At 55.2% G+C, this 25,930-nt stretch overlaps 1 protein-coding gene across 1 annotated transcript; it reads right to left on the bottom strand.

Moving 5' to 3' along the window:
* Positions 1-214: 214 nt before the first annotated feature.
* On the bottom strand, positions 215-25,447 carry SPOCK2 (SPARC (osteonectin), cwcv and kazal like domains proteoglycan 2). The gene is made up of 11 exons (XM_070782265.1): positions 25,028-25,447; positions 24,083-24,093; positions 11,734-11,779; positions 11,360-11,474; positions 10,175-10,289; positions 8,434-8,548; positions 7,903-8,022; positions 7,181-7,399; positions 5,683-5,745; positions 4,084-4,221; positions 215-3,987 (listed from the first exon to the last, which is right to left on the bottom strand). Exons 1-11 carry the CDS (start codon positions 25,218-25,220, stop codon positions 3,842-3,844), a joined length of 1,281 nt encoding a protein of 426 aa, XP_070638366.1. The 5' UTR covers positions 25,221-25,447; the 3' UTR covers positions 215-3,841.
* Between the last annotated feature and the right edge of the window lie 483 nt (positions 25,448-25,930).

Here is a 25,930-nt window from a genome sequence, read left to right on the forward strand (position 1 = left end):
TAGCGCGTATATTTACAATAATACCAAAAATGTTTCTAAGTTGTTTCTGGTCCTCCCCCAGTAAATCAGGCCCCTCCTCGCAGCCCCACCCTCATGGAGGTCTAACATATGAAACTGAATAAGAGAAGCCTGCTGACCAGAAGCCTGGACTCTGGGAACTTGTTTTGTGAAAAATGACACCGAGGGAGAGAATAATCAGAGTAGTGCCAGTAGGTGGTGTTTATAAAGTTTTTATTTTCAGTTTTCTTAAAAATAACATTTGATTTCCTTTATGCATGTGTGAAGTGTACTTGCTTTCTTAGGCTGAGTTAATAGGCAGATAAAGACAACACGAGGCAGGGTCCCCAAGTAGAAGTGGGGGGACGGGGCATGTGAAAGGGAGGCGGGGCACAGGGGAGAGGGTGGGTGACCCACGGGACGCTTGAGTGCCCATCAATGCACAGACACGGTCTAACACTTTGTTTTTCGATTTTTTTTAAAGACATCTAAAATTACTGAGAGATACAGTTTCAGCACTTAAATATACAGACGGAAATCCAAGCACTTGAACACAATTCTTAACTCTAAGCTCAGTTATTGCACATAACACAGTTTAAGTAGGCTTCAGGCTATAAGCTCTGCTTGGGACTTCCTTGGATGTCTCGAGTCTCCTTTTGCACCCCCAGTGTCTCTTCCCTTTGACCCCTGCCAGTCCACAGCCTCATGATGATGCTGGGGGTCAGTGGATTAGCCATTCATTCTCCCCAAGGGCTGAGGGGGAGGCTTTGGTGAAATGGAGGGTCCCCAGGTTGATGCCCATGGACCCCCCACCCACTCTGGTGAAGCTGAAAGCACATGGAGCTCATGAGGGGTGAGTGGGTGGCCTGCCCAGATGGGGTGGCATGAGGACGGAAGTGTGGCCATGGCCACGTGTGGTCACAGCCCCAGGGGGTACTGGGGCGCAGTCACGCCCCCTCACGCTCTCATCGGCTGTGCTTCCCTCCTCCTCCTTCCTGAGCTCTCACACCTCCTTCCCCATTGCCCTGAATCCTCTCTGAGTGGTCTCTCAAGGCACATTTGTTTGTTCTGACTCCAACCTGTCCCATTTAGACGTGACTGTCTCTCCCAGCGCCCAGGGGAAAGGAGACTGGGGTGGCCAAGGGCAGCTCTAGAGCCAGGCCAGAAATTTCTTTGAAAATCTGGTCACGCTCTTTTCAACACAACTCAAATTCCACTGCCTGCCTAAACCAGGGGAGTGGGGACAGGACAGAGAGAGGACACAGAGAAGAGGGATGCAGAAGAGGCCGGGTGGCAGACAGCTTGGTCGAGGGCACACATCCAAGGAGTGAGGAGGGACAGCCCTGCAGTCTTGCTCACAAGGAAACCTGCACCTTGTCTGACAGGAAGTAACCTGAAGGCCTTCAGCCCACTGGGCTCAAGCTGCTTGGTCTAACTTTGGGGGGCCTCGGTCCCAGAAAGTGGGGTGAAGCAGCATAGGGGCTTCAGACAGGGCAAGGCTGGACCCCTGAGTCCCACCAGCGTCTAGTTCAGTGTCTTTTGCTTTCTTTCTACAACATATATACAAGGTCATAAAAATGTGCACAGCCAGAAGACCCAGAGACACGGAGAGGATGCGTGCCCCCAGGAGGGGAGGGCCATTGTGAGAGGAGAGGGGCGCCCCTCCTCCACCCCAGGACGCCCCAACATCCTCAACAGCTGCGCCCAGGAGATGGTTCCAGAAGTCTGAGCCAGGGCAGAGGGAGGAAACAGACAGACTCCAATCCTGTGAGAGCACAAAGTTTCAAGTAGCTCTGAGAGGGGCTGCGCTCAGAGAGCAGAGGGCTGACTGGACCGGTGTTTCCCTGAACCGAGCAGGGGAGCAGAGGGCGGGCTGGGAGGCTGGGAAGCGGGGCGGGAGACGGGCAAGGGGGATCTGGGGCAGCGCGGGACACCTTAACAGCCGGAACTGTGCTGGAGAATGAGAAGCGGTTCATGGGGCTAACTGGAGTTTCGTTATTTCCCCTCAAGGGAGGACCTAGAAGATATGAATCCCAGGGTGGAAGTAAAGAAGCCAGGGAGCCAGGCTGGGAGGCTTGCCCAGGGAACTTCACCACATGGACCCCACACCTGCCACCACCCAGCACACAGGGTGCTCCTCCTCACACGCCAGGCCCCCTTGGCTCACACACACACACACACACACACTCACACATACACACAGCACTTGCCATACACCATAGGGCATCAGAGGCCCAAACCCAGGAAAGAAATTCTTTACCAAAGTGTTAGGAAATTTGCTTCAACAGGGAGAACTGGACAGAGTAGGAAAAAAAACAAAACAAACCAGGGGGTACCTGCTCATCCACCCCAGCTGCCACCTGGTAAGCAGATTTGGGGAAGCACTGAGACAGCGCCTCAGATTCTGGCTACCCCAGACCCGTCCCCTCTGACTTTTCGCAGCCCTAAACACCCCAGCGCTTGAGAGGCCCTCCACTACAGCGGCCCTAGGATCCCTCATAGGGGAGGAGGGAAAAGCCCAGGAGCTGAGAGGACTGGGGCTGGAAACAGCCCAGGGGTGCCTCTCTCGGAGGAGGGACGGGAAATGTCGTGGTCTCTGAGGGCAGAAGGCTGCAGCTGTCCCCTCCGTCACAGGACCTCAGGGACAATGCCTTTATGGGTCTGGATGGGAGGGGAGCATTTATTAAGGGGTCAGGGAGGAGGTGGCACACACACTGGCGAGACCCAGGCTCTTTATCTGCTGCCTGATCTTTAGGCTCCTGGAGTGGGGGCCCCAACCAGGGAGACAGGGAAGGTGTGCACCCCCACCCCAACAGGAGCAGAGGGAGCTCAGCTGCACAACTGCCACCCACTGCCTCCACAGAGCAGCACAGACCAGGCCCCACCGAGAGCTGCAGGGAAGGCCCGAGCTGTTTTGACATCAGGGCGACCCCGCCTCTCCTCCTAAGAGCTCTAAGAGACCTGCAAAAGCAGCTCCCGCTGGCGCCCCCCCCACCCCCCGCCCCCGCTCACGTGGCCCCCTCACCATCCCAGCAGCCTGGCGAGTCCTTCTCCTCCCCCACCTCTCAGCCTCTGCCCCCAGCTTCTCAGCCACCACGGCTCGCCCTGGCCTGGGTTAGGAGGAGAGTCCAGCAGAGGGAAAGGGCTCCCTAAGGTGGGTGCCCGACTCACCTCATCTGAGTCTGAGGAGGGGGAATGTCAGAGCCAAACCGGCCAGCAGACAGCTCCCTGCCCTCCCTCCCCTTTGGGACCCATCCCACCAGGCCAGGGCCTGACTCCAGAAGGGACAGGGCCGGGGGGCGGGGTGGGGGTGGGCGCGGGGAGCAGGGAAGGGCACAGGCAGGAGGAGGGGGCTGGTTGAGGCAAGGACAGAAAGCCAGGACCAGGAACCCCAGGGTGACAGGGCGGCTTGGATGGGGCTGGGGGGCTGGCAAGGGGGCACAGAAGCCATTCTGAATCAATTTTCACTTTGCAGGGTGTTAATATGTGTGAATGTGCGTATTTCAAAAGTAACAAACGGAAGAAAACAACCACAAGAGGCCTTAGGGGCCTTTGGGTGACCCTCTGCCACTAGCAGTGTGGACCAAGGACACATTTGTCAGTGCATGCCACACACACACACACACACACACACACACTCTTGCATACGCAGTCATACATCCTGGCCGTGCATCCACACACGTGCCATGCGCACTCACACGTCTGGTCCTCCCCATTGGAGCCAGGGTCCTTTAGGCTGTATTTTCTGGATCCATTTGTAATCTGCCTGCTTCTGTCCAGGTCTCTGCTGCCGTGTCTCCCCGGCCGTCAGCACCCTGGCCTGCCCCGGTTCCCCGTGGGCCGTCTACCAGATGTAGCCTCCATCGTCCGCCTCGCCTGCCTCGCCCTCCTCCTCCTCTGTCTCCTCGCCTGCTTCCTCCGTCTCCTTCTCCTCCTCGTCCTCCCAGCCGACACCGCTCCCGAAGTCCCCTGAGAAGCCCACGATGTCGTCTGTGAGGGGAACCAGCCAAGGGGCAGGTTAGGACCCTGCCGGCAGGGAAGCCCAGCCCAGCAAGCGGGGCCCCCGGCTGCCGGCCCCTGGCTTACCACAGTCAGGGCTCCCGTGTGTGCGGGTGCCGGTCAGCTCCAGGCCCAGCTGGTCTACACACCAGCAGTCTCCGCTGCTCTGGTCACACTGCATCTTCCGGTAGTAACCATCCTCGTCACAGCTCGGGATGAAGATCCCTGCGTGGGGCAGGCCCCATAGGGTCAGAGCAGGGGCCTCAGGGTGTGGGCTCCTTTGAGAGGTGGCTCCTGGAACCTCGGACTCACAAGCACGTGGGCCCCACCAGAGCCCAGCCAGACCAGCTACCAACCACTTAACAAGCTCGGACACCCAGGGCTGGACGCCAACGTTTCTTCCAGTTCAACTGACCAGAAACAAACAAACAAAAAAGCCTTCCTTTCTAAGCCACCTGCTCAGCCCCTGCTATGGGTCCCATCTGCCTCCACGGCCCCCCAGTCCTGTAGGATGGCCAATCTGACCTCATTGTGCCAGACGCCCTGGATCCTGGGCTGCGCCTAGGCCTGCTAATGCCCAGCTTTTTCCTCCCAGCCCTCTGATTCTGACCTGCCCTCGGGGCCCCCCACTTTCCTTCAGATTGCTCCTTAGTTCACTCAGTGAGACCCCCACCCCGGGGCCCTGGGGATAGACAGACTGCCCACTCTGTGGGGTGACCTGCGTAAAAGGACAGCTGCTCAGTGCACACGCTCCAGGAGCACAGACCAGAGAGGACTGCTCCCAGGAGGCAGAGACTGGCTTCCTGACAGAAGTGGTGCTACACCCAGCCCGAGGGCCACTGGGCTCTCAGTCGATACGGCCTTGTGGGAGGTTCTAGGGGGCTCCATGTACGCTGGTGTCACTGCTCAGTTAAATGCCAGGCTGCACTCAGGAACTGGGAGGCCCCATGGGACCTGCCTCGTGGACATCTGTCCGCTCACCCACCAGGCTCAGCCAAGAGCATGAGCTTTCTGTTTCCCAAGAACGTTTCCCTGCCCTCGGCTTTGCTCCTGGCTGGCTCACTCTCATCCCCTCAGCTCTCCTCTTGGACACCAGCACCCCAGGGAGGCCTTTGCTGACTTCTGTCCGCTGTGCTCTCCCTCGGCACCACACACACAGGAGCTCTTTCTGTTGTGTCAATTTGTGGGTTGTGTTTCCCCAAGTAGCCTGTGTGCTTTCTGAGTCCAGGGACCATGTCTGTCTTGCCCATCAGTTCTGATCTGCGAGGGTTCACTGCTGTCTCTCCAGAGTTGGCACTCAAGTATTTGCTGAGAACATGAGCATCTGCTGTGGGGGGGGGTCCTCCCTTCAGCTTTGCACACCCTGCAGTCCACAGGGTTGCAAAGAGTTGGACACGACTGAGCGACTGAACTGAACTGACTGACTGAACTGAATTGAAAGGAGGGTTCAAGGAACTTTCCGTATTTCTACCTACAGTCCCAGCAGGAATGGGCACAAAATTAGTGCTTAAAACACACTGAGGGGCTGGTTGGGAGACCTTGCCTCACCACGAGGATAAACAGGAGAGGAATTTCCCTCTCCTGTCTTCCTAAGCCAGGGCCTCCTCTGAACTCAGCATTTTCCATGACACCCACAGGCTAGAGCCTCTGGGCCTCAGAGGTACCCTGGGGCACCCTCCTCCTCACCTGGCTTCTTCTTGGCAGCCTCCTGGATCTGGATGCGCTCCAGCTCTGCCAGGCAGGGAGGCTCTGTGGGGAGAGAAGCAGCCTCTGATGGGGGCCAGCCCGTGGTGCTGACGGGACTCACTGAGCCCCCCTACCCAAGGCTTAGAAACCAGGCAGGGGGCTTTGCAAAATTAAAATACCCGGGCTCTGACACACTGCCGACTGCGGGATGCACTGATCCCTCTAAGGTCCCCTGAAACGACAGAGGGGCTCTGCCAGGTGAAAACACCCAGGTTCCAGTTGAGAGAGGCTATTCCAAGGCTGTGGGATGGGTTGAGGCTCCCCAGGGCCTTGGGGAGGGTATTGGGGACTCATGGGATAAATAAACAGGATTCAGAAGAGGAGGTGGGGGTGAATGCACAGATTCCCCAGGGTGAGAGGCCTCCAGGGCAACATAAGGCTGGAGGGAACATTCAATGGAGGCCTGAAAATAACTGGCAGCCAAATCTAACTTGTCTGTGACCTTGAGAAGTCCCCTAGCCCTTCCCAGCATGAGGCCCGACTGGCTGTAAAATGAGATCAGCTCCCAGCTAGACGGCTGCTGTACAGAACAGAGAGCATGAGCTCCAAAGGCCTGGGAAGTAATAAGTGCTGCTGGAGCCATGCGGAGAGAGTGGAAGCCTGGACAGTTAGGGACAATGAGACTGATCAAAACATGAGACACTGGCAGGGGGAGCTGTGATTTACATGGTGCTCTGCACCCAGATTTTTCTCACTTCATCTTCACAACAGTCTCTGAGGTATTGTTATCTCCCCATTCAGTCGCCCAGGGTCCCAAACCAGCTAACGGTGGAGCCCTAGCGGAAGCCTCAGCCTCAGGCCACAGATGCTGTAACCCTCCCACCACACGACCACAGTGGGGACCAGGCCAAACACCAGAGGCAGAGCAGGGGCTGCCCCACCTCTGGCTGGTCAGCTGACCCCTGGGAACCTCAATTTCCCCATCGATGATGGTTACCCCTTGACCTAGGTGGTCTCTAGGTGTGTGTCCCGCTTTGGTTCAGGATATAAAAAGCTGGCAAATGACACCACATCTCTAATGATCACATGCACACCCATATTTGGGGCGTATACTATGAGATGGGTTGAAAAGTGGAATCACTGAGAAGCCAATGAAGCTTCAGCTTCAGGACCCCTTAGTCTCTTCCAAGCCCTCTGAAGGGCCCTAGAAATTTTACATTTGTAGTTTTTAATACTCTTCCTCAAAGTAGGCCTCCAAAAGTGCACAAGCTTCAGGACCCATAATATCCACTCAGGGCCTGCTGAGGAAGGGGGTCCACATGCTGGTTCCCCTGGGCTCCAAGAGATGAGCTGCTAAAGAGTGCAGGAAGCTGGGGAGCTGGCAAGGTTCTGGGTGGTGGGAGGTGGCCAAGAGGTAGCCACCTGACTCCCAGAGGGAGCCTGGAGTGGGGGGCAGAGCCCGCATGGCAGGCAGGGGCCTGGGGAGGGGCCCACTCACTCTCCCTCCAGAAGCAGAAGCACCACTCAGCGGTGGAGACCCGGCCGTCCTTGTAGGTGTCACAGGAGTTGAAGAAGGGGCGGATGCAGACTTCGTACTTGTCCAGGTTGATGGCAGCCAGCTCTGTCTGGTCCAGGAAGAGGTCGGCACTGGTGTCCAGCTTGGAGAACATCCAGCCGATGGAGTCCTTGCAGCTGGCCCCCAGGCTCTTGTCCAGCCCTGAGGAGAAAGCCACAGTTCAGACCTGCTTGAGGTAATCACTCCATCCGTCTGTCTGTCCATCCCTCCAACTCTCTGTCAGCCCCAGCTCTCTGTTCAGGGTCAGGACAGCTCAGAATCAATCCGACCACTGGGGTGAGAAACTCAAGAACAGCTGAAAGCCCACCCCTCAGCCTCTTCACAGGACCACCCAAACCAGTCAAAATCCTGTTTAGAAAGACCTTCAGGGAAAGTAATTCCTTACCTTCCCTTGGCTGCTCATTTCAGGGTTTAGTTTCTTTCCACCCATTTTAAGGAGTTCTTCCTTTTAGCTAACTCAAACCCCTCCAGTCCAGTTGAAGCCTACCTCCCCTTGTTCTGAAGTTTAGGCTCTTTGAGGCGCTCAGTGTCTGGCAGGAGGGGGAAAAATGTGGGTGCCCCCCAGTGGAGCCAACTGGCCCCAGTGCACACCCATCTCTCCACTTTCCCGCCCTCCTCCCCGGCACAGCAAGCAGCTCCCATACCGCTGGCCAGGCTGGCTCCGCTGCTGGCTGAGCCGTTCTGCTTGGAGTTCTCATGAAGGAGCTGGAACCAGTCCCGCAGCCGATCCCCCAGGTCGGCCAGGTCCTGACCGGTGCACGTCTCTGCAGTTGGCAGAACAGGGAGAAAGGAGTAGAGGGTGAAGTTGGGGTGAAGCAGCAAGCATGGTCTCGACTGGGGGTGGTGCCCTACAGGCCTGGAGGCTGGGCAGTGGCGAGGAGCGCCAGGGGAAAAGGGAGCTAGAAACCAGAGGCTCTCTCTCCTCCTCTCCCATCTTCCCCTCCTCCTCACTCCCTAGGACCAAAAGCTCCCTGTGATGAGGCCAAGCCCTCCTGCTCCATGCAAACCAGACCCTCCAGCTCCACAGGTCCCTCAGGCCTGTTCCTGGTTTTGGTCACTTCTCCCTTCCCATTGCAAACCTCCCTTGCCCTTTCAGAGCTCTGAAGGAGGACCCCAGGAGCCCTGGCAGTGAGCCGCCCCCCACCCCAAACCTGCCGTGGCCCAGCGCTCGTTACCTGGTTTGCTGTCGGAGGTAGAGGTGGCGGCCTGCTCTGTGGGGCAGGGGCAGGGGCCCTCGCATCTCACTGTCAGCTGCTTGCTGCTCAGGCACGCCTGCTGCTCCAGTTTACACTGCAGGACAAGAAAGTCTGCTGGGTGTCGGGGGCACTGCTGGGGGCACCCTCCAGCCTACCATGGCAGCCACATTTGCCTTCCCCCTTGGAGATGGGAGGGCCAGACCTGCAAATAGCGCAGAAAGGCCCTCCCACTCCCTCTGCAGGCCACAGGTGCACACTGGTCAGAGGAAGCAGACCCAGGAAAGCGGGAAATGAAATGCTCCCGGGATCCCCACTCTGCACCAGCCTGCCCTCTCGGCACATTTGTCCTTCCCAGGGTACCTGCATACCCTCACCTCATGCACCCACCCCCTCCTTGCCCTCTTGGCCTCTCCTCCCCCTCCCCACAGTCCCTTGGCCCCTGGGCAACCAGCTATGGGCCCCTCCCTCACGGCCTTCCCACAGTCACTTCCATGGGCTCTCTTGATAACAAACAGCTACTACCTACTGCTGCTGCTGCTAATTCCCTGGCCTTTAGAGCTTCTGAGAGGTTAATTTATTCCTTGCTTTTAAAGCATTTTTCTGTGGTGGTGTCTGGTTTCTCCCCATGGGATGACCGCTCATGAAACTCAGGTCCTGGTAGCATCTTATAACATGATCCCACCTGGTCCCCCTCAGCTCCATGAGGGAGAAATTGTGTTTCTTGTGCTCAGCAGAGAACACAGACATTCAGAGAGGCCCAGTGACTCAGCTAAGGCCATAGGGCTGAGCTGGAATCCAGACCTTCTAATGACCTCCACCTCCTCCCTGGGCAGAGCAGGGACCCTCACACCACAGCCTCCTGCCCACACCTCGCTTTGCCCTCAGGTGGTGTGACTTGGTGCTCTCCTCCCCACCCCGACTGGCTCTGCCTGCCTCCTCTGTAACCCTCTGCCTCCTCCAGGCAGCTTCTGCCCTCTGGCTTATTCTTTCTCTCCTTCCTCTTCTCCCTGGTGACCTCATCCTCTCCCCAACTTCAATCATCACCCACAGCAGATGACTCTTAAATGTGCCTCACACCCCAAATGGGTTCCTAAGCCTAGAACCCAACTCCAGCTAACAGTCCATGCCCCCCAAATACCAAACAAGTCCTCACTGCTAGTAGGAGCATTCACAATTAGCACCTGCATTTCTATGGTACTTAAAGTTTATGCTTTCACAAATATTGTCTCATTTAACCCTTACAAAAACCCTACAAAGTTGGTCTTCATTCCCCCGACCACCATTCCCTCCCACACTGTCATCTCATGAAGGATTACTTCCTCTTGTCCCAGAATGCCTGCTGCTTGCAGGTGAACCATCCTGTCCATATGGATACCCAACCATGGAAAGATGTCAACCCCCAACACCTGGATGACAGAACTCCTTTCTTCTGTTGCCTTCTATGTTTTCCTGAAGCCCTTCCCTCACCTGCTCGGACTTGTAGTTACCGGCCTCCTCCAGGCCCCACCCCTCACCTGCCCAAGGTCAGGTGCAGGATCTGTCTCAGGCTCCTGGGCTTGGTGTCCGCACTGTGGCTGGCCACACTGATGTGCTGACAAGTGTGCCTGGCCCCGCATCATTACTGGGAGCCACGCAGAAGGCCTGGCTGAGTTGTTCTGTCTGCTCCCTGTGGCCCCAAGTGCACCTTCCCTCCACCCCACCTGGGACCATGGCTGCTCACCACTGAGCTGTAAGTGTGGCCATCAGAGCCGCAGACAGAGGCAAGGTGAGCCATGTGACAGGGCTTACAAACGGTGTCTTTGTTTCCATGGAGTTTCACAGCGGGCTGCTTGATCCTACAGGAGGAGTGGGATAGGAGGGCACAGGGATGGAAGCAAACATGAGAGACAGAGGAAGGGAGGGTGCAGGAGACTGGTTCCAACAAGAAGCTGCTCTTGGTGATCTACAGCATTTGCAGCTGCCTCCCTGCCCCACCCCCCCCCCTCCAGTCACCCCCAGTCAGACCCTCCTCTCGCTCACAAAAGTGGAACCAATCAGGCAGAGTATAGACACTCCCTGCTTCCCCTTTCCAGCAGGGCCCTCAGGTTCAACTCCAGGTTCAACTGTAAGATGTAAATGGGAGTTGTACTGGCATAAGGGGTCAGGTCAAATCAGAGGTTGCAAACTGATGGCCCGAGGGCCACTTGTGGTCTGTAGACCCGAATTTTATTGCACCACCAAGGATTTTTGTTTTCAATTGGGTTATGTACCAACATTTGCAAAATGGAAGAGTTCACATAAAGAATCCTGGATTTCTGGCCTAGGTAAAATGGAAGATATGGGAGTCCTGGTCCCGCATTTCCATAAGGCCTGGGCCTACCAGACTGGCTCATCACCAATGCAAGCTCTCTCTTCACACCTGCCAGGCCCCTAAAGGCATCTAAGATTGCAATCCCAAGTCCCTGGTCACTGATTATATGATTAAGCAGAGAGGGGAGGAAGATGAGACCTTCTCCAAGGGTCTTCGAGTCAGGTAGGGTCTTGCCCTTGGACTGGAGCTAAAGCCTCAAATGCTCCTCACTGCTTCCCTCCTCTGCGAGGTCCACTTGACTAGGGCCAACAGCCAAGTGAGTGAGCTTGGAAGTGGATCCTCAAGCCTGAGTCCAGCCTTCAGATGAGGGAGCCTCAGCGCACATCTTGACTGGAACCCCCTGACAGTCCCTGAGCCAGAACCACCCAATAAAACCACGTCTCGCTCCTGACCCTCAGAAACTGTATGATAACGCACATTTGTCCCTTCAAGCCACTAAGTTTGGGGATAGTTTGATCTGCAGCAAAAGATAATTGTTACCTAAGAGAGGATCAGTTCAGCCCTTGCTCTTTAAGCAAACCCCCTCCAGCCCTTCCACCTCCCCAAGGCCCTCACCTATGCTCCAGCTTCTTGCGGCTGATGCACATGGCCCGCTGGTAGCCCTGGGCGATGCACACTTTATGACGGCTGCACTTCACCTTCTGGCAGGGGTCCTTGGTGGTATCCAGGGCTGCAGAGGATGTAGAGTTAGAACACAGGTCATCTGGGATTCAGTGTCAGAGAGCCCAGGAGCCCACAGCCCCACTTCTAAGCTGGGAAGCCCCCCCTCACTAGCAGCCCTTGATAACCACAGCTCCTCAACTTGGAAGTCTCATCTCGATCTGGGCCTGGCTCCCCAAGGAGCCTCCAAGGCCACAATCAGGACTTGCCCTCTGGTCACAAGTCCTCATGGGTATCAGTCACCTTCCCCTGTAAGAGGGGCATGTTACCTTCATCTCCTTGCTGATTGTCCTCCCAGCTCTTGATGTAGTCATCCTAGGGAAGGACAGAGTGGGTGAGGGGGTAGAAAAGGGCTAAGATTTACAACCTAGAGCCAAAGTTCAACTCCAGGGCCAACAGAGCAAGGGCCCGGGCCACTGCTTCCTCATGCCAACTGCCACCATTCTGGTGGCTTCCCAGGTGACCCTGTCTACCCAGGCCCTGCCAGCTGCCTGCCCCAGACCTTTAGCCCCTAAACCCATGTCCAGAATCCCTTCTGGCCTTATCCCTAAGTTCCTTATTTCCGACCCCCCCATCCCACACTGAATGCTGCAGGGAAGGAGAAATTGGGGTGAGGGTGCAAGGGAGAAGAGTGGGGTGTAGAGCTACAGATACCTATGCAGGGGGCCCCAGGCAGAACTCACCTCTACCTCCTAGGGATCAGGCAGCATCAGCAGGCCACGGGAAATGGAGCAGGAGGAGAGAGGGAGAGACGGTGATTTTAGTGTGCGGCCTATCCTCAGACCACAAGGTCTCAGGGCTCCCCAGGCCTTCATCATGTGACTGTGGGTGCTGGGCAACAATCTTTGACTGCTACGGTCCTCTGATCTCTATGACCTCCAATTGGAGGATGGTATTCCTATGTCTTTACAATAGAGAGCTTAAGGCCTGGGCACACTCAAGGCTGGCCTTAGGAGCGGTAGAGGTGAGGATCAGGGCTTTGAGAACGAGGTCCCATCCTTCCACTCCAGGCCCTGAAGATGGTCCCAAAGGCCCAGCCCTGGTCCCACCACCAGGACGGATGTCTGAGGGGCCCGTACTGCCTGGGAAGGGATTCTCATGCCTCGGCCCTGGCTGTTTCAGAAACGCCTTCTCTCCTTCTGCCAGGGTCCTTTCCTGGGCAGTCGCCTCAACTGACACCTGCCCACCATGCAAGTGAGGCAGAACGGGCCTCTCCTCTGGGCTGCCTAGGGACTGTTTTTCAGTCAACATCTACCTTTCCTGAGGAACTCAAGTGGTGCACTGAGAGAAAGAGGGGTCGTGGCCCCCCCTGATGGCTTTCTCAGTTCCACCATCCAGCTGCAAATCCTGACTCAGAAAATCCTGAAAAGCCCCTCTGAGGTCATCTGTCCCAGCCCCCGCTGTGTGCAGGAGAAGCCAGGAAGCCCAGAGACAAGAGAGGACCTCATCCAGGTCCCACCATCTCAAAGCCCAGGTCTCCTGGTGCCCAGCATAGAACTCTCTGCTGGATACAACACACCATTAGGGACCCAAGGCAACAGTGTGTGCTGGGTGTTCACAGGTAAAAAGGATGCTTCAATAAAGTTCACCCAATGCTAGATATCTTTTATCTGAAAATGAAGTAATAACCCACATATGTGTCCAAGCAGCCAAGTGTCCCCAGCCCTTGGATCCAGGAGCAGCAGGAGGAAGGCCACAGGAGGGGCTTCCAGGGAACCTGGCCTGGGCGGCCCCCTGGGCACTGGACAGGCCAGCCCACACTCCTGGCTCAGGAAGCCAACTGACTCCACAGGGCGGCTGGAGTCCTCTTGTGCCCTGCCCTGGGCAAGCTTCTACAGAGACTGCAGGGCAGCCCTCAGGGAACTACAGCATAATTCCCTGTTTGTCAGAACCAAAGGAAGCCAGCCCAGACCCAGCCCTTCTTCTCCAGGAACTCATCAGGGTGAGGGGTCCCTCCCGCGGTGTCTACTCCACCATGGATGGGAAATGAGGCTGAGCGTGGCCAAGTGGTTGAGGCTAGAGTTACAAGTTGGGGCAAAGGCAGAGGCTGGCCTCCACTGAACTGGGGTCTTCTCACCAACCCGGTATTCTTTGGGAGGGGAGTGGGCATGAGGTTATGAAGAGGACAGGGGAAGTAGCTGGTGTGAGTCACCCGCTCTCAACCAACGAGGTGTGTGTACCACAGAACCTACCCACACCTGAACTGGACCAGGGAGGGGTGTCAGCCGAGGGCCTCGATGCCTGCTCACTCCCCCTTCACTCTGGCCCTACCCTGCTGCTTTAACCTCTAACCAGGCTGTGAGCAGAAGCCTTTGAGACTCAGAACCGAGTAGGTCCTCAAAGGTCAATACCAAGAATTTCTGATTAGAAATCCATGGGGAAGTGGGCTGGTGGAAGACAGAGTTCTAAGAAAGGGACTTTCCCTGTCCAGTTGCTGTGTAAGAGCCCTGGTGGGGAGCCATCCCCACCCACCCCAACCTGAGCAAAGGTAGGACTCCCTCCTCTCATTCAGGATACAAGGTTTGAGCCCCTTTCATATACAAGTGTTGTTCTGGGTTCTAGCTGAGCTCCTTGTCTCCACTGCTGTGGATGAGGTAGGGGGAGGCCTAAGTGGTTCTAGATCCCAGGGCCCTTACTCCCAGGAAAATGGGAGAAGCTAGTCAGAAAAGAGTGATGAGGAGAGGGCCCTGGAGTCACACAGAAGCCCACGTTTCCCCACCAGCACACCCTGGGCAAGCACCTTGGCCTGTTGGAGCTTAGCATCTATCTCCTGGGACCACTTGGAGATAAAAGGAGATAGGGTCTGAAAAGTGCCTGGTGTTCACAGAATACTCAACAAATAAAAGCTGTTATAGCGGAAGAGACCAGAGAATTCAGATGGAAGAATAGTGCAGGGGCAGGAAATGAGCAGGGAGAGGCTACACGAGGGGCCCCTGCAAGTGGAGAAGAAAGCGGCCACCACTGGGACAGCAAAGACACAGGAGTGTGAGCAGGGTCACCCCAAGGGGCCTCAGTGAGAGGGGCGATGAGGAAGTCCAGTGGGTGACATGGGAATGGCTGCTCTGAGGCAGAGACCAGGGGCACACTTAGGAGCTCCTAAGGTCAGGTGTGGGCTGGTCCATCTGTAAGGTGCAAAGGAGGCATCTGTTGGCAAGTGTGAACAATGCCTTTCAAAGCAGTGGTGTCTGTTTACGGCACCCAAATGGGCTCACTAGCAATTATGAGAAACGGTCTGATAAGGGCACCGGAGACTTCTCAGCAAACAGGCCTGTTTCCATCCCGGCTCTGCTGCCAATCAACCCTGTCCTCTCCTGAGAAATGGGGATTTGGAAGCGCCCACCTTCAGTACTCTGGGGCCAGGGCCAGGGTAGAGGGCAGATAGGTCATAGGCTGAGACCCAAAGCTCTAGGCAAAGGGAAAGCCCATCTATTTTATCTGGTAGTAGAACCAGCCATGACCACCGCTGCACCCAGGGGTGCTCAGCACAGGGCAGGCACATGGGGAAAGGCTGGGATATATAAGTGGCTTATATGTCATGGTGTTTTTAAATTAAATCCTCTCCATGTATTTTTATGTCTGTCTTCCTTTTATTCTCAGATTCCTGTGAATAGGGCAGAATGGATAGGATCAGCTACACAACAAAAAAAAAAAAAGAGAAAATGGAGGCTCAGAGAGGCAGGGCAATAGGCCAAGGGTCCCAAGACAGATGAAGAGCTGGGCCAGGACTTCCCATCTGGGCCTGACCCTATGACCCTAACCCTATACAGGAAAGTTTTGCTCTTAGGGGGACAAGGGGAATGGGTAGCAAGGACTTTGGACCCTCAGTTTGCTCTAAACTTGGTTCGCTGTGCGTCCTCAGCAAGTCACTTGCCCTCTTGGGGTGTCTCTCAGCAACAGCTGAACATCGGAACAACCTGAGGAACTTTTTCAGCCCTCCATTGCTGGCGCCACCCAAGCCCACAGGGCAGGCAGCCCTGGGCTCCCCTGGTGCTCAGCAGGCAGCTGAGTGAGCCCATGGCAACAGCCCTCAGGTGTCAGGTCCTTCCAGCTCTGTCTCTTGGTCTAATGCTCTCATTTGCTCTCACAGCGGGCCTCAGGGAGGAAAAAGAGCAGTCATTCACTTCCTTCTGAGGACACCTCACACAAAGCAGACACTCAGGCCAACTCACTAACCCCGGGTCTCCTGACTCTCAACCTCCAGCTTGAAGCCTTTTCCTTTGGAAAGTGAAGAAAGTGTTAGTTGCTCAGTCCTGTCTGACTCTTTGCAACCCCATGGACTGTAGCCTGTCAGGCTCTTCTGTCCATGGGATTTTCCAGGCAAGAATACTGGAGTGGGTTGCCATTTCCTTCTCCAGGGAACCTTCCTGACCCGGGGATTGAACCCAGTCTCCCGCATTGCAGGCAGACTCTTTACTGTCTGAGCAACCAGGGAAGTCCAAAGGGATGCTGTGGCTGAAGTGCAGATTAATTTATTCTCTCAAATCTCATGACACCAAGCCCACTCCACCCGCTGCTCTCTCTCCAGCCTGCCCTCCCCTCCCCACACCCACTGGTGCCACCCTAGCAGCCCTGGCCTCAAGTACTTCAGGGTCTCCTCTGGGCTGTCCTTGGCCCCACCCAACTCCCACACCCCTGCAGGCACAGGGATCTTTCTAGGACATAATTCTGATCATATTTCTCCTATCTTTAAACCCTTCACTGAATATGCAACTTTCTCTCATTTTGGAAAAAACTGTTTAAAAGATGATTAGGTTAAAAAGGATGAAAATCAAAATATTAACAGTGACTTCCCCTGGGGAGAGGAATAGAGAATTTCAGCATCTTTCTGCCTTTTTTCATAAGTTTCCAAAATTTCTACAATGAACATGTATTAGTTTTGTAATGAAGGTGAAAAAAATAACCACAATAAATATCATATTTAAATACCCTCACAGGTTCCCAGTCACCAACAGAAGAAAGTCCATCTTCTCTCAGTCTGTTCCTGTCCCCATGTCCTTCCAACAGATGTTTCAGTCTGGCCAGGCCTCAGCAGAGCCTTCTTCCCGCTCTGGAATGTGTTTGCATCCAGCCCCCAGAACTTCAATTCATATTTCAAAACTCAGCTTTCAAACTTTATCCTCCCTAACTTTGCCCCATATCTAGTTTTCCTTCAGGCCGACTGTACCTAGCAGAAGTTTATTATTACTCTGGCTACATGAAGCAATGCCATAGCTTCTGACCTCTTTAGATGGCCAGTTTCTTGAGGGCAGAGACCATATGAAGTTCACCTAAAAATACCCAAGAACAGCTAATAGTTTCTCACAAATTACCATGTGGGAGGCATTGTACTAAACATTTCACACTCATTGGCTCATTTTGCTCTTCATAAAAATTTAAGGGAAAATTACTACTATTATCCTATTTCTCAGGTGGTAAAATTGAGGCTTGGAGAGGTTAAGTGACTTATGCAGGATCACACATCAAATTGAACAGCAGAAAAGTATTAGAACTCCAAGAACTGGGATTCCAGACTTTGTGCCCCTAATCAGGACTCTCACTGTTCCTTAAATGTTAGAAGAAAAAAAAAAAGTCTCAGAATCGAACCCAGGAGGCCTAACCCCAGCCCATGAGTGACTTCTCCCTCCACACCAGCTCTGTTCCAACCCCTAGGCTGGAAGTCTTGTAGCAGAATGGAGGGATTGAGAGTGGTGGAGGAAGACACCTGGGGGCCCCCCTTCTTCAGGCATTTTCCAGAATCCCTTCACACACCCCTGGTTGGGCTGGTTTGGAGCTAACCCATCTCCTGCTTTGATCTCGGCAGCTCAGCCCGGTTGCCATGGAGACGGGGCCCACTGTGCCAAGCTGGGGGAGAAACAGTGGTGAGTGCGCAGGCCTAGCTGGGCTTAGGGGGGCACATGCTGGGTGTTTCCAAGTGCTGTTTACTTCCTGTCATTTTAATTAGCACCCGAATCACCCGCTCACTTCACAGCTTGAATTAACCCAATCTCTCCCAACCTCTCCATCTGGTGGGGAGGACGAGACGCGGCAGTGAATCAAGCAGAAGAGCAGCGCCCCAGGGCTGAAAACCACCTGGGCGAATCTCCACCTGCCTCTTTGCAGCACAGCGTGATGGGGAGACAGACACCGCCTACCCCCGCCCTGGCATAGAATGTGGGTATCCACTTGGCCTGGCCTCTGACTGCCAACAAGATGTGGGCTGGAGAGGCCTTTGGTCTACAAAGTGAGGATGACTTTCTTGTTTTCCTCCCTGAGGTGTGGAGGGACTCAGTGTGGCTGTGAGAGCACTTTGCAAACTGTAAAGCCATACACTTTCAAAACCCACAAAATAGGAGCACTTAAGCTGGGTTCTTCGGCACATACGGGGAGTCTGGGGGACAAGGTAGATGAGAGGTACTTCCCGGTCTCATAGTCACAAGGAGCCTCAAATGCAGACTTCTGATGTTGTCTCCAGCTGAGGCTCTAAGATGCGCTGACAGGACGGAAAGAGGTGCATCATGAGACTTTAAAGAAACCACAACTTCTGTAACCCTATTATGGCATTTTTTAATTTTTTAATAGATCAAGAACCTCTAAAAATGGAAGTGCGCCAGGCCTCTCTCAACCTCTGAAAAGCCTTGTAGCTGGCATTATTTCTGCCTCATTCCTCAGGTGAGGGAACCTCTGACAGAACCCAGTCCCCTGAGAACGCCCAGGAGTGGGGAACTTGTGGCTGGGGGCTCCTGCTGTGACTCCCTGCAAACCAGCAGGGAGCACAGAGGGAGGGGCCCAGAAAGGAACGAGCAGGGGTGAAGTGGGGGCCGTCTGGCTCCTCCTCAGCTGAGGCTGACACCCCCATCGCATGCCCAGGCAGAAGGCATCTTGAGGAGGCAGCGCCCTCCACACGGAGGAGACTGAGAAGGGAGGGGGGCAGTCATTAAATATTTGCCCCTCTCTCAGAGGGAGTGGTGGAGGCTGTGTGAGGCCTGGACAAACAGACGGAGACAGGCATCTGGCAGACTCCCTGCCTCCCACCTCTCCCCTCGGAGGAATTTCCTTGGAGGACAAAAATGTGCTTATTGCTCCCTGCATGCCAGGATCTCTACCTGGCCTCAGGTATGCCTGTACCAGCCCCCACCCACCCCCAGACTCCATGGGGCCTGAGCTCTCCACTGCTCCAGGGGCATCTCAGACCCCAGTCCTTGGGTTTCCAGTTCAGGCAGTGGTCCCAGGGGTCCACAGAAGACAGAGAATAGGAGAGAGAAACAGGGGAGAGCAGACCTGGAGCTCTGTTCTGAGCTGCCTCAGGACCTCTGTTTCCTTTCTAGAACATGAGTGGGGGGCAGGATTGCAATCCAGGATTCTCTGAGGAGGCCCAGACACTGGAGCTGAGGAAGCACAGGAATGGGGTCGTGAAAGAGCATGTGGCATTGTGTCTGGTCCTTTTCTTTACCTGCAAGTGCCCAGTGCTTAATGCTGCCAAGCTCCATGATTCTGCTGCCCAAACCTCCTAAACTGAAGAGCGGAAAAGGAGCCTGAACAAGTTTAGACTCTTCCATGTCCTCTAACCTGTGCAAAGGAGCCAGGGATCAGGGAAGGAGTCAGCAGCTTGCATCCAAGCAGGGGTAAGACACCGGCTGGGCCTGGCTTGTCCTTCCTGCTGTGTGCAGCTTTGACCTGTTCTCAGATGTCGGGGAAGAGACTTGGAAGGGCAGGATGCCCTGTCTCAGGGAACCTGGTTGCCACCTGAGGTAGCCCTGTGCTCACCCACACACAGGTCTGATGGAGGGTGACCTGCTCTCTGGGCCCACTGAGGTGGGGGGAAATTCTGAGTCGCCTATGCACCCTCTCACCGAGGAGAAAGGAGGCTGCCTGCACCCAGGTCCAGGCTGGTAAACATGGGGAAAACAGGGAGGCCTGAGGGCAATCTTCCTTCCTGGCATCTTTCATTCCCTTATCGTACAAATGAATCACTGGAGTCAGTGCTGGGGTTCTAGCTTTGACTATCCCAACCATTCAGGGCCCAGAAAGGGGAAGAGAGCACCCCAAAGAGTCAGCATGGCTCAGCCCAAAGCCCCACCTGAACCCATGACGCTGCTACCTGGAGGGAAGAGGGAGGGGCTCAGAGGACAGATTAGTTGAGATCCTTCCTGGCTCTCACATTCCATGGTGCATACATTTATATGGAGCACCGACTATGTGCACAGCCACATGCAATGCTCTGAGGATGGGGTGTAAGGTCACAAAGCAGTCTATCTCTAAACCCTGCCCTCAGGGACTTGCCTTGGGAGGAACGTGATACATACCAGCAGGAGGACTCTTTATAAGCCCACAGTGTAAAGGATGCAGGGAGGCAGTACCAACACGTGCCAAGTGAGTTTATGGCCAATAAACGTGGCAGGAATCCCGAGGAAGGGGCTATATCGACAACTGAACACTGGCTGAGCCCTCAGGGGATCAGAGGCTGGGACATTTCAAGATATCACCCTGGCTTGAAGCTGGGCCTGGGTCTGCCCACGAAGCACAGACACATTTTCCCCATCTACAGCACTAAAAAGACTCACGTGATACCTGCACGGGAACCTTACACAGTGGCGACATGGCCATCCCCAGACTGGTGTTTGCCCTGGGATGCCATTAGGCTTCATTTCTCAGGTTCCTTTGTCTCTGGTTAGTACGCACTCAATGCTGATCTGGTCATAAATGCTACCTAAAGAGCAAATAAGAAAATCCTTTTCCTAAACCCAAAGTCTTGCTGCTCAGCTTGTGGCAAGGGTGGGGGTGGGGGGGTGAGAGATTCATGCAGGTGAAGGGGCGGTAGGTGGGCTCTAGTGCCATCTTCCGGAGTCACAGGATGACAAGGGCTGCCCATTAAACCCAGAGGAAAATCAAGGGCTGGCAAAGGGAAGTGGCTCTGCCAGGGAGGAAGACAAGCCGAGAGCCCTCCTGGGGCCCCTGGGGCTCAGGGTAGGCTAGAGTTCTCCCACTCCTCCAGAGAGCCCGCTGACCTTCTGGAGAATGGAGGGGTGGTGTGGGCTGGCCATCCTCTTCAGATTGCCTGGAAGTCAAGAGGAGACTAAGACAGCCTCTCCAGGCAGAGTGCTCTTCTCGCCCTCTCCTGTCCCTCTCTGCTGAAGGCCTGGAGCCCTGCTGGGTGTTCAAGAGCCCCTCACCATGCTACATTGCTCTGGGTGATGCCAGCTCCTCCAGGGTGGGAGAGGATTTGAAACTAGGCTGGAGGAGGTGGAGGCCAGAGTGGGGCCCAGCCTGAAACCCCAAAGATGGAATCCATCCTGACCCAATTTGGGGTTCTTCTCACACACCCACACTTATCCACAAACACCTGTGCAGCTCAATCCCACACTTGCCCTGGTTCAGCTGTGTGAGGTGGAGAGAGGGGAGCCTCTTTGTGGCTGAAACTTGCTACTGGCCTACTTGGTGCTCATATAAACATATGAGAATATATGAGAATTCTCATATATGAGAATCACTAAGTAGCTAGCAGGTGGTATTTCTCTGGGCCAGACCCTAGGTTCATGGTGAAGTCCTGGGCTCCAGGGAGGTGCTAAGATCTGCAGTGAGTGAGTGAATTAGTGCACATACACCGGTGTTGTTCTCATGGAGATGGAGGTTGGTGTGAACCAGCCCCAGAAACACTGATCCATCTGGTGGTTTTTCTATGGGGCTGAAGTTTCTTTCTCTATTGCCTGAAATGGATGCCCTCCAGCCCTCAGACAAGATGTCTTCATGCTCAGTCTCCCAGACTGAAACTGAAGTTCAGAGAGGTTATGTGATGTACCTGGTATTGTGTGGCCAGGCAGCGGAAGAGTCAGAACCTGACCCCAGGCCTCACGCCTCTCCTGGGTGGAGAGCTGCCTCTGGAGGGTCACTAGGCCAGGCTGGTGGCAGGCTGCTGAAGACACTGAGCACCCTAGCCCTCCTTCCAAGGAGGCGGTGCTCCTGGCCAGGCATCCTTGAGCCCATAGGACACGAGCCAGGGTAGGCTCTTCTCTTCCATCTCCACTAAGTGTTAGGCGCAAAGTTCTTAAAAAGCAAAGTTGAGTTAGAGGAGCTGGGTTCAAACCCCAGCTCTGCCGCTTGCTAGCGATTTGATAGTGGATACGTTACTCAGCTTCTCAGTGCCTCCTTTTCTTGAGCCGGAAAATGGCTGGACGACAGAGTAATGGTAAGTATCTCACAGGGTGCTGGCGGGGGCAGAGAGAACAGGGACAAAGTGCTGACTGCAGGGACTGGCAGAGGTAAACACCCCCTACAGCCAGCGATGTGTGCCTCCCGGGTGCCCAGCGCTGTGCTGGACACTCATAAATATCATTAAAATGTAACCGAAGTGGAGTACAAAGCAGAGGAGCCAAGAAGATAAAGAGGAGTCAGCACTGTCCAGCCAGCTCTTGGAGCCTGCCTGGAAGAATGCTGCGTAATGGCCTGTCTCCTCTCAAGTGTCCATCTCTATCTATGAGGCCCTGGATGCTTTGTTCCAAAGACTGCAGTAAAATCCACCCACTTCTGCAGGGAGTTAAATCGAGAGATGGGAGCACCGGGGAGCAGGGCTCCGAAAAGCCCAGGCCTGCACAGATTGGGGCGCAGCCAGATCCCAGCTCCTCTGACTTGAAATTCCCTCCTCCCTGGAAACAGGACACGAGGCATTAAAAGTGATCTATCCAGACACATGTGAGAGCCCCAAGCCCACTGGAGAGGAGGATTACTCTGTCAGTAAACCCTTCACAACACCCCCTACCACCCCCCACCCCCCATCAATAATCCTACTGCTCAGAGGAAGAATGCTAAGCTGAATTCCCGGCTGACCAGCTCAGACCAATTCCACACTGGAACCATGGCCACGCTTTCCTTCTCTTCTTGGTTTTCCTGACCGCTTCGACGTGATTCCCTCAATCTCCCTGCCCTCAATTCGGTCCAACCATTTAATGAGACACTGCCCCCACCCACACTCGACTCCTTGATCCTCTTCCCCAAGGATATTCCACTCCCCCTGCTTGTGTGCTTCCCTTGCACCAAGGCAGAGTGGGGGCCCTGCACCATTTTGTGACTGATAGTCAACAAGATTGCTCAACCTGGCAATGCCTTAGAGGTTCAAGAGAAACTCCTACCTCTCTTTTGAGGAGCCAAGGAGTATAGTTTCAAGAAAGCCTGCCTGATGAAAGGTACATAAAGCCCAATGCTACTGTGCCCAACTAGAAGGCCTTCAGTCCTTAGGGTGGGAAGTGGGGCCTCTACTAACAGAGGAGGGATGACAATGGTCTGCAGTCCTGGCATGGCCCCTGTGTATGGTCTGTGCACTGCACAACTCACTCCAGGGGCATCATTCACATGATGGCACCCCTAGAGTTATGCAGCACAGCGGCTCTGAGCTAGCAGCCTCCTGCATTTCTGCAGAGGCTGCCAAAGAATCCCTTCAGCCAGGCCCTCCTGCCAAGCCTTCCTTGTCCTCCTTCTCTCCCTGACCCCATTCTCCTATAGCCAGGGCTACCTTAAATGGGGTTTTAGAGGAAATCTACCCTATAAAGTGCCTGAGACCCTCCAAACCATTACATGCCTTGAAGCTTTCCATGAATCCTATGGAGGCAGATCTTGCAGAATTTCACTCTGGTGCCTTTCTTCTGATAAGCATGGGAGGAAGTGGGAAGTGACTGGCACCAGTACAGGGAGACAGGTGGGCAGCCCTGTGCCAGGGGGTCATGGAGTCAGTCATTTATCCTCACCCACAGAGTTGGCTATTGGAAGTCAGAGGAAGAAGGAAGGTGGGGAGGAATCTTTTATTTTTAAACTTGTACTGCTCTGATTAAGCATTTCTTTTCTCTCTGACCTTCACCAGTTCCATTTTGGAAAAGCAAACTGCCAGAGAGTCAGAGGGAGGCCTGGACCAGTGACACATGGATTCAGGACGGGCCAGCCTGCTGCCACCCTCTTACTGCTGTGGCGGGGCTGCTTCCCAGGCAGCGGCAGGAGACTGCAGCTAATCTGAGCTGGGCCTGCAGGGGACTCGGAAGAGGCCTTGCTGGAGTGCCAGGCTCGTCGCTGGACCAGCCATGGGTGGGGAAAACCGCAGGCTGGGGCCCAGGCCACTCAGCCCTGAGGACCAGGCAGCCAGCGAGTCCTTCTGATGAATTACAACCCACCAGTTTGACTTTGGAGATAAACAGTCGTTTGTTTCACAGGAACAGAAAGATGCGTATCTGCCTGCTCCCATCCTTCGGCTGGTTATCACATGAAGCATGTGTGTTCTAAACGCATTGCCAAGGAACTTTTGGATGCATACAATATACGATGAGAAAGGTCACGGTGTTATACTACGTGGGTCTGCTGTGGGAATCTGGGGAACTGAACTGGAGAAGCAAGAATGGGGCCGTAGAAGAGGCTTCCTGGGGTTAGGGCGCTGGAGAGCACCGGGTGGTGGACTTTGCGTTCCTCTTCTCTGGAGCATCCGGGCCCATCCTCCACCTCACACCCCGCCCCCACCCTGCTCTGGGTCCCAGCCACGCCCTCTGCGCGCCCCTCCTCACTCCTACTTCCCCTTCTGGGAACGAGGCAGCCTTCAGTTTCCCCTCTGATCTACAGGTGCCTGTAAACAAAGTGCTGCAGTGTTGCCTGCTCCTCCGCAGCCACCTCCACATCCACTACACGGCAAAGTTCCGCACAAGGTTAAGCTGGGTTCCAGCGGGCGTATGCAAAGGGTCCCCCGACCCAGCTACTGAGCTGTCTACTCTTTTCAAGTGTACTGGGCTAGGGAGTCTTCCCTCCAGGTTGGAGGTTCAACTTCTGGGTCGTTCTACCCCATGAAAGATTGGTCCTGGAAAATTATCCTCCATTAGTGCTCGCGTCCCTCAATGGGAACCCCAGACCTGGCTCTGGCGGCCACCCAGAGGTGGCCTATGGTATTTTCACTGCCGTCACCCGCCCCCCATTACGGACGGACGGACACGCCTTTCACCATCTCACCTTTAGGAGGATTGCTCAGAGCGCCCCCCTGACCCTAACTCAAAGCGCCAACCGTGGGCCGGTCCTTTCTGTTGCCCCCAGCCCAAAGCCCAAGATGGAAATAGAGGGCAAGCACAGGAAGATGCTGCCTTCCCCGTCGGCCCCACCCAGACCTGCTCCTTCCGCAGTGGCCCGTATGTGGAACCTGCAGCATCCACCCACCTTGGGGACACCTGGGGGTGGCTCGCCAAAAAAAAAAGAGTAGGTCAGGGACCCAGCCAAAGCCGGGGCTCCCGTCCCTCCCTCCCTGCCTCCTCCCCCTGCCCTCCACATCTCGCACCCCTCTCCGCATCCAGCCTGCAGAGGAGAGCTGATCGCTAACGCACGCCCCCAGAGCAGCTCCTCACTCGGGGCATGTATGTATGGGACTGGGGGTCGCCAGCTCCGGGGCTGAGGGGAATATGAGGAAGGGGTTCAGGAGCCCGGTGGGTGCGCGCTGTTTACTCTCAGTGCAATTATCCGGTTGGGCTGCGGGAGCCCGTGGCTGCCATGGGCACCGCCACTCCTGGCCCCAGGGTCTCTGCTCCGAAGCTCCCTCCCTAACCCCCCGCGCGGACCCTCGGCCCTGCAGACTCACATCTCGGAAGCGGTTCCAGTGCTTGATCTTGCCGCTGTACTGCGAGATGGACGACAGCCATTGCTCGTCCTCCATGAAATTGCCGGGGGTCTCGCCCTCCTTGAGCCCTTTGGCGTCGCCTTCGGCCAGGGCAGCTGCCGAGAGCAGCAGCAGCGGCAGCGCCAGCCGCCCGCAGCCCCGAGCGCGCATCGTGGTCTGAATTCGACCTGGAGGGTGGGGGAGTCTTGACTTCTGCAGTATTTTAATGTCCTTTTCCCACCCCGCAGCTGGCGAGGCAAACGTCCTCGTCTTCCTCAGCCTTCCTCCTGCGGTCTGACTCCGATGACAGACGGATAGTGGGTCGCTGCTGAAATGTGACCTGGTTAGGAGATGCACTTGTCTGAAAAAAAAAAAAAAAAAAAAACCCAGCGCTGGACGTGGAGAGGAACAGAGAATCAGAGAGGCTGCGCCAGTAGGGGCCGTGTCTGTAACTGTAGCATCAGCATCACGTTTGACATCATCATACCTGGTTTAAAAAAAAAAAAAAAAGGAGGGGGTAGATTTCAAAGGGAAGCGCTTAATCGGAGCGCCAAATGCCAGTCAGCCGCTGCAGAGCCCAGCCCAGCCCAGCCCAGCCCAGCCCAGCCCAGCACTTAGGGAGTTGCAAACCAAGGAATCCAAATCCCAAGATGTCCCTGCTGTCTCTCCAAGGGTAGAGATCAAAATCGGTGCTGGGCCTCCTCAGGGAAGATGGGAGTTAGGAAAAGACAAAACTCTCCAGTTACAAAGCCAACCAGGCTCAGGTGTCTAAAAGGGAATTTGGCCAGAGACACTCTTTTCTCTCCCCTTGCCTCCCACCCAGATGGGCCTGCGCCATAGCCCTGACAGCTGGCTTCCTGCGAGTTATGGCTCTACAATAA

Source organism: Bos indicus, chromosome 28, assembly GCF_029378745.1.
Source record: "Bos indicus isolate NIAB-ARS_2022 breed Sahiwal x Tharparkar chromosome 28, NIAB-ARS_B.indTharparkar_mat_pri_1.0, whole genome shotgun sequence".
Taxonomy (NCBI): domain Eukaryota; kingdom Metazoa; phylum Chordata; class Mammalia; order Artiodactyla; family Bovidae; genus Bos; species Bos indicus.

Excerpts from the sequence above, each read along its gene's own strand:
- SPOCK2 (XM_070782265.1), bottom strand. The coding sequence starts at position 25,220 with ATGCGCGCTCGGGGCTGCGGGCGGCTGGCGCTGCCGCTGCTGCTGCTC. Across the intron at positions 11,475-11,733 it reads CAATCAGCAAGGAGATGAAG|CCCTGGATACCACCAAGGAC; the intron begins GTAACATGCCCC and ends CATCCTCTGCAG. Across the intron at positions 5,746-7,180 it reads CTTCTGCTTCTGGAGGGAGA|AGCCTCCCTGCCTGGCAGAG; the intron begins GTGAGTGGGCCC and ends CTCTCCCCACAG.